General features: G+C 34.3%; 1 protein-coding gene and 3 long non-coding RNA genes across 4 annotated transcripts; 1 reads left to right on the top strand and 3 right to left on the bottom strand.

The window, feature by feature from the left end:
• Nucleotides 1-402: 402 nt before the first annotated feature.
• LOC126688291 (uncharacterized) lies at nt 403-1,263 on the top strand. The gene is made up of 2 exons (XR_007644221.2): nt 403-909; nt 1,045-1,263. It is a non-coding gene; the product is annotated as an uncharacterized LOC126688291 (long non-coding RNA).
• Nucleotides 1,264-1,547: 284 nt separating this feature from the next.
• Nucleotides 1,548-3,430, bottom strand: LOC130014771 (uncharacterized). Its single transcript, XR_008791037.1, has 3 exons — nt 3,179-3,430; nt 2,471-2,555; nt 1,548-1,760 (listed from the first exon to the last, which is right to left on the bottom strand). It is a non-coding gene; the product is annotated as an uncharacterized LOC130014771 (long non-coding RNA).
• A 4,265-nt stretch (nt 3,431-7,695) lies between these two features.
• On the bottom strand, nt 7,696-10,267 carry LOC126686284 (uncharacterized). Its single transcript, XR_007643874.2, has 4 exons — nt 10,050-10,267; nt 9,417-9,554; nt 8,709-8,793; nt 7,696-7,996 (listed from the first exon to the last, which is right to left on the bottom strand). It is a non-coding gene; the product is annotated as an uncharacterized LOC126686284 (long non-coding RNA).
• Nucleotides 10,268-11,014: 747 nt separating this feature from the next.
• LOC126687450 (uncharacterized) lies at nt 11,015-12,613 on the bottom strand. The gene is made up of 2 exons (XM_050382012.1): nt 12,070-12,613; nt 11,015-11,967 (listed from the first exon to the last, which is right to left on the bottom strand). The coding sequence occupies exons 1-2, from the start codon at nt 12,611-12,613 to the stop codon at nt 11,015-11,017; spliced, it is 1,497 nt and encodes a 498-aa protein (XP_050237969.1).
• Between the last annotated feature and the right edge of the window lie 4,425 nt (nt 12,614-17,038).

Genomic DNA, 17,038 nt, shown 5'->3' with positions numbered 1-17,038 from the left:
TAATACCTTATCGACTAATAATCTGACTCCCTTACAAAAAACTTCTTAAATTTCAAAAAAGGTCACTATACCCCCCTAAACATTATGGTGGCGCTGAGTCCAAAATTTTGTTAATATCGTTAACTTTACTGAGTTGTGACCTCCGCATCACGTAATAAAAGTATAATTTATTTAAAAAATAAAAAATTAAACTAACTCAACCCAACTCAACCAAACCTAAACCACCCTCTTAACTCGCCCACCTCCGCCACCATAAAAAATCATCTCTCCAGATTTGAGGAAACAAACTAACTAATGATTTTTTTTAGAAGACGAACCAAGCTTCGGCTTCTGGTGAGAAGATGAGCTAAGGACGAGGTGCTCGTAGGGGTGAGCAGAAACCGAACCAGACCGAAAAACCGAACCGAACCAAAATTTGTTATTTGGTTCGGTTTTTCGGTCAAAACGGTTTGGTTCGGTGTCAGATATGAAAAAGTGTGGAGATCGGTCTTTGGTTCGGTTTGAGGTTGTCACAAACCGAAATAACCGAAAAACCGATAACACCGAATGAGGTCTGATTCAGTTCATTTTTTTATCAAGGATACTACCTAATACTATGCCGTTTCAATATTATATATAATCCTCCTTAATATTGTGAACCCTATCTCTCATTTCTTTTTTCTCTCTCTTGCGGCACTCTCTTATTCTTCTTCTCTCCTTATTCCTTTTGTTTTTCACCATTAAAAACCCTAATTTCCAATTGATTTCTTAAATCTCTAACTAATACCTTTTAATTTAACACTCCACTTAATCATACAATTTCCCTCAACGTTTAGCGTGGCGATTCAAAGGAAGGCCATCATTTTCGCTTCTTCGAATCTGTCAATTTTTTTCATAAATGGATATTTGCTTGAAATCCTTTTAAAAAAAGTAAGTGTTTAATCAAATTTATTTCTTTTTATTTTGATATTTTGTTATTATTGGTATAATTTTGGAACTGCATGTTTCATTTTCTTTATTCACTTTAATTTTTTCCTAATTCATTTTTTTTCTTTATATCGACAGATCTACACCTCTAAACAAGATCAATTTGCTGATGATCCCTTTAATTTCTTGATGCTTCTGTTGAATTAGACTTGTCAATTTTTTGTATTCATCTCTTTTTAATTTTTTGTTAGTAATGAGTTATAATTTTAATTTTGTGTCTGTAATTTATATTAAGATTTGTAGAGTATGGGGTATGAATTTTTTTTATGGAGTGTGAATTTCTGTATTCGTTTTTTAGTTTATAAATTTATTGGTTTTACTTCTAAGTAAAGTTAACGACCCGAAATCTCGAGCTGCGACCGGCGCTAGGGAGTGGGAATTTTCGTTTCCAAAACCCGTAGCAAGCCTAAAACGAGTATAAATTTTTCGCGAATAAATTGATAAAACAAAATCATAATCATATACAAAATCATTTTCATAAAAGCCTTTCCATTGTGACGTATACAAACGTCTAGTTCAAAACCTGAAGCCATTACATAGGAACCTGGGTCTTATATTGCGATGTCTTATATCCAGCACAGCCCGTTCCACCTTTAGCAAACGGTTTAAAAGCGCAGTTTCAAAACCTTTTACAAATATCAGAGTATACGTTTTACAATCAAAACCGTTTGACACACCGTTACAACTTACTAGAACTCAACTACTGCAGCACTATTGATTCCGTACAAACTCCGAACTTCTGGAACAAGGATAGAAGTTCGTCATATCCTTTACTATGACCCTGAAATGAAACACTGTGAGGGGGTCAGTATTTTGGGAAATACTGAGTGAGTTTACGTTTACTAATGGTGTTATGTAAAATAACATCGCATTTAAAACATAACATATATATATGAACATAGTATATATCAAGTATTAGATCCGATCGAAACCTTAATCTTAAACTAATACTATTTCCTATAAATATCCTACTCATACTGTATCCGTTCATATTATATCGAATCATTTTAATCCAAGTGGTACGGTCCCGAGATAGTTCAACCGAGTTACTCGTTACCACGTGACATAGTCCCGAGATAGTTCAACCGAGTTACATCATGTCACTGCTTAATCCCAAGGTGTGAGTCCCGAGATAGTTCAACCGAGTTACTCACTAGATACGGGTCCCGAGATAGTTCGACCGAGTTACCTCGTATCTACCAAACATAATCCTCCTCATTCCCAAACATAATCATCATATAATGAGCTCATATCAAACATTTTTAGATACCAACATCTATTAATGCTAATTCTATGACTGACCGGACACTGGTGATCACACAGCCTATTGACGCCCAATAGGTAGCTCGTTTCCTCGGATCACTATACTAGTTTTATTTTATAAGAAATAAACATTCAATAAGAAATAATAATCATTATGAATAATAATGCAATGCATTAATAATAATGATAATAAAATAAATAGCTTTTATTAATAACACACAAAAGTAAATTGTAAACTCACCACTTGCTATCCAAAATCTTGTAGAACAAACAAAGCAATATCGTTCGTCACGTTCCGTGTCCTGTTAGTAGTCGCCTCGGCGAGTCTACAAAAATTCGATAATAACCTAAATTATTAACATTCTAACTATATGCTAAATATCCAAAACATAATTTCTAGCCAACTTCGGCTATCGAAATCGCTCATTTAAAACAGTCCGACCTCTAAACAAACTTAACATTCTTAAATTTTAGAATGTCTCCTAAAACATTTGTTTAGGTCTCGGACTGAGATTAGCACCCGAAGGTGTCGGAAATTAGCTCCAAAGTTATTTCCTTAAAGCTGATTACAAGTGCAGGGCAGACTGCACAATAAAATGTTCAGTCCAAAATGAACATTTTAGGTTTCGATTTTGCAAAAACTTATACTTAGAAATATTTAGATAACATCCTTAAGTTTCCGTACCAACAAACGGAACTTAATTTGGAGTTATATAGCTCGAGATACGGACTTCGCAATAGGGCTGTTTTGCAGAATAGTTTTCTGCAAAACGTCCTACTAGTTTGCGTAAACTCATCTCGTAACTTATAACTTATCGGAATCTTAGACCTTAGCATTTATATTATAAACCATTGTACTAGATTAGGGCCCAATGTCTTGATCATTAACTATTCCAAATTTCAATCAACAACTTGATTTGAACACGTCGAACTTTATACTTTAACTTACCTCGACCCGTCGCCCGTCGAACTTACTAACGATGAAAGCTTTTGTTCTCGACTCATAAGGACTTCCCATGCAGCCCCTATGGCCTTCATACCTCTGCCTACTAGGGTCAGGGTGTGGCTGGTCGAAGGCCTTCCGAACCTAGGAAGCAAAACGCACAACGTTTCATTGTCACACTCTCCATTTTCGCTTCAAAATATACATAACTCCTTAATCAATTCAAACACTAATCTTAGTGTAATTGCCGAAACACTCTAGCTCATTCCCTTCCAATTTTCATTCATTAGTTCATCTTAATTACATCCATCATAATTCAGCCATTATAACTCCTAATCAAAGCTTATGATTTTCAATAATCATCAACATGAATTCATCCAAAATTGTCATAATTCACCTACATATTTATCATCCATTTTTATTCAATTTAATCATCCAAGTTAAAATATTTTCGGCCATGACCTTCCTTCAACATATCAGCCTCAATTAATCATCATTCAACCATTAAAACACTTAATTATAAGCTTATAATCAACCAAAATCATCAAACACCATGATTACCTAATTGCCGAAAATAACAGCCCACAATTCATCCAAATTCGTTCAAAATTAGCCAACAAAATCGTGAATTGATGCTTACCTTGAGTATAGAATTGAGTCCTGAATCCATAGCCACAAATATCGTTCAATTTGGTCGAGAAACGAGCTCCGTAGCTCGATTTTAGCAAAAACGCTCCAAAACCTCATCTCCCATGGCTTCCTCTTTTCTCCATCTCTTTTTCTTTCTTTTTCTTTGAATGAATAATGGATATGCTAGAGAAATCAATAAGTGTAGGAAGTCAACATCTTCCTTAGGAAGTAATTGGTTAATATCACCTTTAGTACTTAAAATTGCCACCTCCTCATTTTTTAATCCATAACTTTTTTTTCGTCCAATTTAGTCCGTCGAACGCTAAATCTTTTAGGTCCGATTAATTCTATATTATTTATTATCAAATAAATAATATTAGTCCCATATCTTATAACTTCATTTTCTAATAATTTTATTTTGGCAATTTTGGCCAAAAACGCTCAAAATTTCATTTTGAGCTAACTTGCACTTTTTCGTCCAATATTTCATTTTAATGATTATCGATAATCATTTTATGGATATTATTTTCTTATCTTAAGAAAATAGAGTAAAGCACAACTTTCCTCTTAATTTTATGGTCAAAATTCCACTTTAGTCCTTAAAGTGGCTAATTTGCACTTTAACTCAACTTCTCAATTAACCGACATGCTTAACTAAACAATGTCCAAAAATTTATGAAACTTTTTCCATAATTTCTTAAAAATATTTCACGAACCTTGACGTGAAAATTATTAGCTCGGGACTCATACTTTATTTTATTTTAATTACTCTGGCTTCCTTTTAGTCCCGCTAATAATCACTCCGAATAACAAATTTTCGCTTAAAATTTATTATTCTGCGATCCAATTAATATACCTATTTTGACAATACTTGTCATTTTGATTCTCATTCACCATCACCTTATCCCAACTTCTTAATTTCGGACAAGTGGCACGTCCTAATATCTGAAAGTTATCTTAACAGTTTACGGGTTATTACATTCACCCCCCCTTATAATAAATTCGTCCTCGAATTTAAACTTTTGCCACTTACTCGAAATAAACATATATGAGTAGCTTCCTTGCATACTCGCTCTTACCTTGCACGTACACTTTTTTATAGAGTGATTTTTCCAAAGAACTTGCATCGCTGAAGTATCGTTAGTTCGTAGGTTTCTTATTTGCGTAACAACGATCCCTACTTGTTCCTTTTCTTATTATAGATCCTTGCTCACTTGTACTGTACACCAATCTTCGATTTTATCCATACCTTTGGGATAACTTTCTATTCTATCCAACCTGAACTGTATTTTTTTTCCTTGGAATTATTTCCTCTATCGTTTTCAACTTGAATAACTGTCTTTGTTATCAAGTTTTCGATTCTTCTTATGAGAATTGCTAACATCTATAAAGATTGTTAGTTTTGTCGTTGCATTTATTTGTATCATAGTCAATTGTACGTCTATACTTAATATCTGCTCGTAAAAGAGATGACCAATCTCTCTTCAACTTTCTTAGTTCACGCGTAGCAACTACGTATACGATTTCCGTATCGATAGGACAACAACAGGTGGGATAACAATTATTATCGCGTTGGGCTCTTCTCCCGTCGTCCATTAACCTCTTGCCTTAATAGGCTCGTATCCTTTCACTTCTTATTCTAATATCTCCAACCTTATCTTTTGTGTAGGGTCGAGGGTTGTTCCCTTTTGAATTTGTTGACGGGTTGCACTCTTGATCGTGTGTAAGTCCCTCTATCATATTTATACTGATATCTCGTCAATCAGTAAATTTGTTCGCATACCTAGACCAATTCAATTCCTCTTAACCTCTTTTGTACAGACGTTGATTTCCTTGTTCCCTTCTTGTTACTTTCCAAGTAACGTTCTTACTTCCTTTCCTCGATTACCTTTATAGAGTTCTTTTAATCCACGCAGGCTACACAAACCTCTTTAGCACCGATTATCTTAATATATCTCTTCGTAACCTCTGTTCATCTACTTCTCCGTTCGTCAATCGCAACGGTTAGTCTCTAGATAATCGTCTTAGGAATATCATATTCCAAAGTTAACTTGATCTGACGGCTTGATCAAACTTTATCAGGGTTTTACTAGCCTTATCTCTCGTTTACTTCCTTCGCGTCTTCTATGCGCCATCAATCCAAAACTATGTTCTTCTTAGGGTTTATGTGTTCACGTGTCGTGAATTCCCATCATTGTGATGGTTGTAATATCGATCACACACATATTGGTGTCGATGTTCGCAATCATATACTCCGATGTCGTTATCTAACGATCATCGTTGTACCTCTTACTCTTGAGATGATTTACTCTTCTTATACGATCTTCATTTTATATGCTCTACCTATGAGCTGTTAAGCTATGCTCATTATCAAACTATCTCTATATAATCCTTTATATTTGTTATTGCTCTTTGTTAAAGTTTATATATTGGTGTCACAAGAAATTCCATCTAGTTTTCTTATGTTTTCAAATCGTTTTGACTTTGCCCGTCGGCACTTTCAAAACGTTCTCTTTTCAAATCAAATACAATTTCAATAATATCTTTTCAAAACCTTTAATATAATTGCGCATCAAAGTGATGACACCTCTCATCACTAAAGAGTTGCTATTTTAAATTCTTTTAATTGCTCGTATCAGCGAATGCATGATGTAGTAAAATTGTGGTTTTATATTAAAATATTTATACATATATGTTGATACTGCAATATGTTTTTAATCATGTCTTTCATGCTTCCTATGGCATACTATATGCTGGGACTGCGCACAATTATACTTTTAAAAGAAATCTCAAAGCTTTATTTCTTTTATAAATACCATAAGTCAACTCAGATCGGAACTTCTGTGACAATTTAGTTTTTCTTTATTATGGCTTTTTATCAATCTTATTGGTATATTTTATTCTCATTCTCTGTCCTCCTATCACATATTATCAAGCTATGTTCAGGGCATAGCTCAGGTTATTCAGGCATATTTGACATTTTGTAGAGAATGTCGAACTCTTTCAATGTATGTTCGATGTGTGTTCAATGTATGTTCTCTACGTTTTGTTTCCTTCGTAAAGGAATATCTTAGGTTATGCACCTAGGTTCTCATTCTTCATAGAGCATCGTCTATTCGTTAACAATTTATCTCTAATGCGATACGTCTATACCATAATGGCTTGCCTTATTGGCCAAACCATAGCTACTAAAAGAAATGTGATAGCACAAAGCATATGCATCGTACTTGGGGGTGCTTGACTAGATTCGCCCCGTTCTCATATCACTATTCCTGATCGGCGACCTTTGATTCACTTCGGGCTATTTCTGGTATACGGGAGGTACATCCTCTCCGTTTGATATAGTGTGTGGCTGAGCCTCGTCTTGCCCAGACATGCTTGTGAGAGTCCATTTTCACATGTCCTTCTCCGTATGCACATTGCATATGCATACTCTATCATAAATGAAACACACATCCTTATCGTATATACATAATCCATACAGAACAAACAACGTTTCACAAAGCAATCGATTATAATGACTCACATCCTATCGAGGAGAGTTAGAAGTTTAAAACAAATTAGGTCCTATCAATGACATGACTCGATTCCTATAGCTGCAGTAGTTCCTAGGTCACTTAATGACAGAGTACCTACGGTCAAACAAACATTAATCACAGACTGGCAGTAGTATCAACCTGCCTCAAACCATATTAGCAGTGGTAACTGGACCAACTGCTCTGATACCACCTTTGTCACGACCCGAAATCTCGAGCTGCGACCGGCGCTAGGGAGTGGGAATTTTCGTTTCCAAAACCCGTAGCAAGCCTAAAACGAGTATAAATTTTTCGCGAATAAATTGATAAAACAAAATCATAATCATATACAAAATCATTTTATAAAAGCCTTTCCATTGTGACGTATACAAACGTCTAGTTCAAAACCTGAAGCCATTACATAGGAACCTGGGTCTTATATTGCGATGTCTTACATCCAGCACAGCCCGTTCCACCTTTAGCAAACGGTTTAAAAGCGCAGTTTCAAAACCTTTTACAAATATCAGAGTATACGTTTTACAATCAAAACCGTTTGACACACCGTTACAACTTACTAGAACTCAACTACTGCAGCACTATTGATTCCGTACAAACTCCGAACTTCTGGAACAAGGATAGAAGTTCGTCATATCCTTTACTATGACCCTGAAATGAAACACTGTGAGGGGGTCAGTATTTTGGGAAATACTGAGTGAGTTTACGTTTACTAATGGTGTTATGTAAAATAACATCGCATTTAAAACATAACATATATATATATGAACATAGTATATATCAAGTATTAGATCCGATCGAAACCTTAATCTTAAACTAATACTATTTCCTATAAATATCCTACTCATACTGTATCCGTTCATATTATATCGAATCATTTTAATCCAAGTGGTACGGTCCCGAGATAGTTCAACCGAGTTACTCGTTACCACGTGACATAGTCCCGAGATAGTTCAACCGAGTTACATCATGTCACTGCTTAATCCCAAGGTGTGAGTCCCGAGATAGTTCAACCGAGTTACTCACTAGATACGGGTCCCGAGATAGTTCGACCGAGTTACCTCGTATCTACCAAACATAATCCTCCTCATTCCCAAACATAATCATCATATAATGAGCTCATATCAAACATTTTTAGATACCAACATCTATTAATGCTAATTCTATGACTGACCGGACACTGGTGATCACACAGCCTATTGACGCCCAATAGGTAGCTCGTTTCCTCGGATCACTATACTAGTTTTATTTTATAAGAAATAAACATTCAATAAGAAATAATAATCATTATGAATAATAATGCTATGCATTAATAATAATGATAATAAAATAAATAGCTTTTATTAATAACACACAAAAGTAAATTGTAAACTCACCACTTGCTATCCAAAATCTTGTAGAACAAACAAAGCAATATCGTTCGTCACGTTCCGTGTCCTGTTAGTAGTCGCCTCGGCGAGTCTACAAAAATTCGATAATAACCTAAATTATTAACATTCTAACTATATGCTAAATATCCAAAACATAATTTCTAGCCAACTTCGGCTATCGAAATCGCTCATTTAAAACAGTCCGACCTCTAAACAAACTTAACATTCTTAAATTTTAGAATGTCTCCTAAAACATTTGTTTAGGTCTCGGACTGAGATTAGCACCCGAAGGTGTCGGAAATTAGCTCCAAAGTTATTTCCTTAAAGCTGATTACAAGTGCAGGGCAGACTGCACAATAAAATGTTCAGTCCAAAATGAACATTTTAGGTTTCGATTTTGCAAAAACTTATACTTAGAAATATTTAGATAACATCCTTAAGTTTCCGTACCAACAAACGGAACTTAATTTGGAGTTATATAGCTCGAGATACGGACTTCGCAATAGGGCTGTTTTGCAGAATAGTTTTCTGCAAAACGTCCTACTAGTTTGCGTAAACTCATCTCGTAACTTATAACTTATCGGAATCTTAGACCTTAGCATTTATATTATAAACCATTGTACTAGATTAGGGCCCAATGTCTTGATCATTAACTATTCCAAATTTCAATCAACAACTTGATTTGAACACGTCGAACTTTATACTTTAATTTACCTCGACCCGTCGCCCGTCGAACTTACTAACGATGAAAGCTTTCGTTCTCGACTCATAAGGACTTCCCATGCAGCCCCTATGGCCTTCATACCTCTGCCTACTAGGGTCAGGGTGTGGCTGGTCGAAGGCCTTCCGAACCTAGGAAGCAAAACGCACAACGTTTCATTGTCACACTCTCCATTTTCGCTTCAAAATATACATAACTCCTTAATCAATTCAAACACTAATCTTAGTGTAATTGCGAAACACTCTAGCTCATTCCCTTCCAATTTTCATTCATTAGTTCATCTTAATTACATCCATCATAATTCAGCCATTATAACTCCTAATCAAAGCTTATGATTTTCAATAATCATCAACATGAATTCATCCAAAATTGTCATAATTCACCTACATATTTATCATCCATTTTTATTCAATTTAATCATCCAAGTTAAAATATTTTCGGCCATGACCTTCCTTCAACATATCAGCCTCAATTAATCATCATTCAACCATTAAAACACTTAATTATAAGCTTGTAATCAACCAAAATCATCAAACACCATGATTACCTAATTACCGAAAATAACAGCCCACAATTCATCCAAATTCGTTCAAAATTAGCCAACCAAATCGTGAATTGATGCTTACCTTGAGTATAGAATTGAGTCCTGAATCCATAGCCACAAATATCGTTCAATTTGGTCGAGAAACGAGCTCCGTAGCTCGATTTTAGCAAAAACGCTCCAAAACCTCATCTCCCATGGCTTCCTCTTTTCTCCATCTCTTTTTCTTTCTTTTTCTTTGAATGAATAATGGATATGCTAGAGAAATCAATAAGTGTAGGAAGTCAACATCTTCCTTAGGAAGTAATTGGTTAATATCACCTTTAGTACTTAAAATTGCCACCTCCTCATTTTTTAATCCATAACTTTTTTTTCGTCCAATTTAGTCCGTCGAACGCTAAATCTTTTAGGTCCGATTAATTCTATATTATTTATTATCAAATAAATAATATTAGTCCCATATCTTATAACTTCATTTTCTAATAATTTTATTTTGGCAATTTTGGCCAAAAACGCTCAAAATTTCATTTTGAGCTAACTTACACTTTTTCGTCCAATATTTCATTTTAATGATTATCGATAATCATTTTATGGATATTATTTTCTTATCTTAAGAAAATAGAGTAAAGCACAACTTTCCTCTTAATTTTATGGTCAAAATTCCACTTTAGTCCTTAAAGTGGCTAATTTGCACTTTAACTCAACTTCTCAATTAACCGACATGCTTAACTAAACAATGTCCAAAAATTTATGAAACTTTTTCCATAATTTCTTAAAAATATTTCACGAACCTTGACGTGAAAATTATTAGCTCGGGACTCATACTTTATTTTATTTTAATTACTCTGGCTTCCTTTTAGTCCCGCTAATAATCACTCCGAATAACAAATTTTCGCTTAAAAATTATTATTCTGAGATCCAATTAATATACCTATTTTGACAATACTTGTCATTTTGATTCTCATTCACGATCACCTTATCCCAACTTCTTAATTTCGGACAAGTGGCACGTCCTAATATCTGAAAGTTATCTTAACAGTTTACGGGTTATTACAACCTATTAGCCAGCGCCTTAGAGATAAGTTTGAAGACTCCGTTAATTAAGCTTATAGGACGAAAATCCTTAATATCTGTAGCACCCTGAAATTTCGGAAGCAGCACTAGAAAAGCAGTATTGATGCCTCTTGGGAAATCCGCAGTAGCATAAAAATCATCGAAAAGGGAGATAAAATCATGCTTAAAAGTCTTCCAAGCCTTCTTATAGAAAAAATAATTAAAGCCATCCGGGCCCGGAGCTTTATTATCGTCACAACTCAAAAGAGTAGAATAAATCTCCCCTTCAGAAAATGAGGCCGATAAGCATGCAGCCTGCGAATCAGAGAGGCGCTTGATTGGAAGATCATCTAAGATAAAATCAACACTGGCAGGCTTATTAAACAAATTCTTATAAAAAGAATGCACCCTTTGTTTAATATCAGCAGGAGAAGAATAGCAGACGCCATCTATAAAGAATTCAGATACTAAATTGTTCTTTGAATGCAAAGAAGCAACAGTATGAAAATATTTTGTGTTTCTGTCTCCATTTAGATTCCAGTTAACCCTCGATTTCTGATGCCAAAGCGACTCAATTTGCTTGGAGATATGATTGAATTCTGAATGCAAATCAGACAACCTGGAACCATCGGCTTCTGACAAATTATTCAAATCTGCTATAGCTTCTAAATCCGAAATTGAGCTTTGAACTGTGGCTAGACGGTTTTCCATGTTCCCAAAGACATCTCGATTCCAAGCTTTCAGCAAAACACGCAACTCCTTCAATTTCCTCACCAAATTGGCTTTAGGCAGCCTTAGAGCAATAGAAGACCAAGAATTATCAACAAAAGAACTAAATTCTTTATGACTCCACCAGGCATTAATGGACTTGAACGGCTTAGGACCCCAATCAATAATAACCTCCGAAGTAAAAAGAATAGGAACATGATCCGAGTACGATCTAGGCAAAGCTTTTAGGAGGTAATTCGGTCAGGAAACACACGCAGAGGGGGAAAGAAAACATCTGTCAATTTTCGATCTAGCAATACTGTTCTGCCAAGTAAAAAATCTACCGTGTAAAGAAGCTTCCATCAAATTGGAACTAGAGATAAATGCCGAAAATTCCAGCATAGAAGGAGAAAACCCACTGCAATTTAAACGCTCAGACGGATCCAAAATTTCATTAAAGTCACCCACGAGAATACAAATGAAATCTGAACTAAGCTCAGGAATAATATCAATCCACATTGAAGCTCGTTCTCTCGAACAATTACTAGCGTATATCAAAATAAATCTGACATCCTTGCCACCCCAGACAAAATCCAAACTAATCCATCTATTAGTTTTAACAATCCTCGAAGGATTAATAAGATTCGAATTCCATACACAAATAAGACCACCAGAAGCGCCAATTGAAGGAACAAAGCAATAATCGAAGTCTAAATTAGGCCACAAAAAACGAACACTAAAGTCATCAAACAATTCTTTTTTCGTCTCAACAAGACCCAAAATAGTAAGTTTGTGAGTAGAAACTAAAGAACGGATAAAGCGATGTTTGCGAGCAAATGATAAGCCCCCACGAAAATTCCATGAAACAAAGTTAAGATTGTAAGACATGAGAAAAAATATAACCTTGAGAAATAGTAGCAACCAGAGAATTATGCCTCCGAAGCAATCCTCTGCGAGAGAAGATGGATGATTCCTTCTTCCTTTTCTGGAGCTAACCCCAGAGATACCCCAACATTCCATGTGAGCTTAGCTTCCGACTCCTTCCTCTGAGATTCAGCTGCTGCTAGATTCAGAATATTCATATTTCTGATATTATCGTCAGAAATAGAGTTTGTATGGATGCCTGAAAGTGAAGCTGTTGAACATATTCGGCCAGCGAGATCAACATGTTTCACCTTTCTCCTATGTTCAATGAAACCCTTGAAAGAAGCCGGTGTCTTGCCCGAGGAAGCATCGTCTTCTGCAACAAATGCTGCTGAAATCGAACCTGCTTCCTTATCTGAATTCTGCTGGTGGTGTGGGTTGAGAAGAAAAACCGGCGATGAATGAGCAGAAAATTCGTTGACCTCACGAGAAGCCGCCTGAGCTTTGTTAGCTGCTGAATTGTCACTCTTAATCAAAGAGCAGCCCTCATCGCTGCCTGAATAACTCATCTCCGACATCTCCCATTCTTCCAAGACAATTGGAAGGTCGGACTAATTAACAGAAAGTTCAAATTCCCGACCATCTAACATCAACGGGATTGACTCTTGGATTTTGCCCCTTGTGGTTGAGATAAGAATCGAACCTGTATCGAGTCTCTCTCTAGATAAAACCATAGGATGCACTGTAATAGGGTTTCCAAAATGCTTCCCAATCTGCATGAATAATCCCTCTCCCCATGCACAAAGAGGGACTCCCACAACATTAAGCCACACATATCTTCCTTTACTTGTTTCAAACCGATCACATTGCCTAAAGGAGATAAAGAAATCTGATAATGAAGGAAAAGTGATTGTTTCAAAAACTTCCTTCTCTTCTATGGTGCGAAATCTGAGTAAAACATCCGGGCCTCCTAAGAATGACCATGAAGCAAAATCAATCCCTTTGAGTTTCAAAAAGGAACACACTTGCAGCAACAGTGGAAGACTCTTAACCTGAACAATCACAGAATCTTGGTAATTCACGTCTGCAGCTTCTGGCGATGGAATGATGATGGGTTCATTACGGACAGCCTGAACATAGGATCTTCTGTCCCTAATTGCAGGATTAACGATACGACTCTGGGTTATTGTTTGATGTGGTGACTGTGAAGGAGGTGGTGGAGGTGGTACTTGTGAAACCCTAGAAGGGTATTTAACATCAAACGCCCTTATCTTGTAATAGCCAATACAAACCGTATTTAATCTAACACGAACAGTTTTGAAGTCCTCCTCAAGATTAGGTCTGAAAAAACCAAATCGCTTGTTTCGAACGTTTCTTTTCCGGGCCAAAGAAACTCTCCCTGCAATTCCAAATTTGAGGAAGGCTTGTTGAAGGTTGACATAATCCCAAGAATCTGGGTAATTTTCAAAGTAAAAAACGGGTAATGATGAAGGATTAGGGTTAGGGTTTTGGTGTTTGGTGAGGTTAGGGTTTAGGGGAGGAGAGGACGCCATTATCCTGGGACAAATTGAATAGTTGAGTTTATCAAATGTTAAACAATTAGTCTTTCCTTTGATTGGTTTAAACGTAGAAGAGTCAACTATTGTATGGGGGACGAGATAATTTTTCATTATATATTAGTGATGGATACCGAATTCCAAAATCTGAACCCTATCATTTCATCTATGCTTGAAGAATGACTCTCGAAAATATTCAGATCAAACTCTGAATACGTGAAGGCTTTGTCTCGTCTAAGATGAGCCCCTTCGGATTTTCCATCTTGAAGAATTAGTGTCACGATCCGAATTCGGATCGAGATAAACATCAGAAAATGGGAGTGATTGAAATTCGTAGCAAGGCTAAATTTTTGCATTTTATTTTAAAAACTCTTTAGAATTAAGTTTAAGAAAACTTAATAACTTAATTAATTGATCCATAACCAATTCATTAATTACCAATTTAAAATATTTCTTTTTAAGTTTGAAAATCGGTAACTCTTAAATATCCACACTCGGGACCCTAACTTTCATAATCAAATATAGTTTCATACTATGTAACACCGTTTCTAAAATTCCTGGTACTACTATTTAACCGGATTGCAACTGTCACGTCCTAAAATCAGAGATCGTGACCGGCGTTTAGGGTATGGGTATGATTGTACCAAAATCCGTAGCTATCTTCACAGAAACATATAAACCTGTAAGAAACCTACTCGGGGGCAACCGAGACTCCAACCTAAGTCTAGCAGTTTATATAAATAATTATAAAACTAAATGCTCGGCTCAAAGCCGAAGCTCCAACAACATGCCCTATATATAAATAATAAAAGTCAAAGTATACATGCCAACAATAAATAAACAGTCAGACCACTCCGACAAACTAAAGTATGAATAAATCATGAAAGACAACTAGTTCTACTACGGTCTAATAGTATAAAATAGTTTTATTAGTTTTATTAAAAATAAAAGAACCTCTGAAGAATCAAAGAAGCCGGATATCAACCAAAATTCTCAAAAATCATAAACTTGGAAAATGGAGAAAACGTCGGGGTCAGGTATACTTGACACATGACGTATAAGTTTGACATTTTTTTGTGATTAAGCCATTATTTTATTAGTTTGATTGTTTATCAAAAGATAAAGAAATTAATTAATAGATTCTTATTTACTATAGTTATAATTTTATAAGTAGTATATGTAAAGTTGATAAGCAGATATCAAATCAATTAAAATATATTTTTTATCTACTCTACTTTGATTTTAATTTTTGAGTGCATTTACTTTCCAAGCTATTACAGTTAATAATATTTTTATTATAAATTAGAGTGTTTATTATCCGGGTATATTCTATAGAGATATTCTTTTAAAAAGTGTTTCCATATCATTATGTATTTGATCGAGACAGACTTATGCTTGCTAAATTTTTTAGAGTGTTTATACCATATAACGGATGTACCACGTCATTTTTACAACAAACTAATAATTACTTGCGATAGAAAATCTTTATTTATTGCTTATCTTTTTATCATTAAATATTTATATATGGCTAACGCCTCATTAATTTGTTGTACGAATGACATGGCGTAGCCGGTGTGTTGTATAATTATTCAATCTTTTAATATTATGCATTTGAGAGGTTTATCCTAAAATTTGAGAAAAAGTCTAAAGTAATGATTGCCAGCCTATCCCAATTGAATAAGACATTTCAGTGCACTTTAAAAGTTTTGACTTTGTATTTCAGTACAGTCCAGTAATTTAAGATTAATCTAGCAATAATAAAAATTGTTTTAATTATATAGTATAAAATCACCATTTTTATATGGAATTTCAAGAATAATATGATTTTTAAAATGTGTTAATTCAGAATACTATCTTTCGTTTTTCTAAACGTTGGCAGTTTTTAATAACGTTTTGATGACGGGACATGACACGCGGCATTCTCATCGGATTCCCAAATCAGCAAAATTTGACCTAAAATGTGCCCATGTTATTTATGAAAAAAAAATGAAAGGCGATGTCAATTGACACGTTTAAAGGTCATGTTATTTTTGAGATTTCGTGTAACGATGGTGATTTTATATATAATTAACCCATAAAAATTTAACTACAAACTATTAACATTTTATTTCTACCGAACAAAATTTGAAAAGAAAGATAAACAATTAATTATTTTGATTTTAATACTCAATTAATTGAAAAGTCAACTTTATGATGAAAAACATTTAATTAAGTCGATTTAAAATGATATTTGTTCAATTAAATTGTGACGTAAGATTTTGTTGTTAAAAGTTTTCAGCATAAAATTTTGTGGAGATCAAACCTCTAGTTCATCATTGCATTTGAAAGGTGGTGAAATTATATAATTTTCATAATTCCGATTTTAGTTATTCTGATAATTATATTTATGAAATTATTTTTTTTGTAATCATTTTTTAGATTATTAGTTTGATGTACATGTGCGCTCTGCACGTGGTTTATAATTTTATTATTTATCATGATATATATTTGAAATTGTTGAACATAATTTTTTTAATTATATATGTATTGGAACTTTATATTTGAAATTGTTATATATGATTTTTTTTCTTTTTTACATTTATTGTCATTTAATATTAATATTATTTAAATATGAAAATTAAAATTAAAATTAAAATTAAAATTAATAATATAAATAAGTTAATATATATGATCATGCAAAAAAGACAAAATATAAATTTATTAGTTACAAATATTTTCTTAGATCAATCTCTTGCAACTCCCAAAATTTTACATAAATATGTTCGTAAACCTATTTAATGATATTTATTTAAAATTATACTCTTAACTTATTTAATTCTATTTTAGGTGTGATATACATGGTAGTGATCAGTAATATGATCCGTTGATTCATTATTTATAATAATAAATATAA

Source organism: Mercurialis annua, linkage group LG6 (assembly GCF_937616625.2).
Source record: "Mercurialis annua linkage group LG6, ddMerAnnu1.2, whole genome shotgun sequence".
Taxonomy (NCBI): domain Eukaryota; kingdom Viridiplantae; phylum Streptophyta; class Magnoliopsida; order Malpighiales; family Euphorbiaceae; genus Mercurialis; species Mercurialis annua.
Note: the sequence above shows the minus strand (reverse complement) of the source record. Positions and strands in the feature narration are given on the sequence as shown.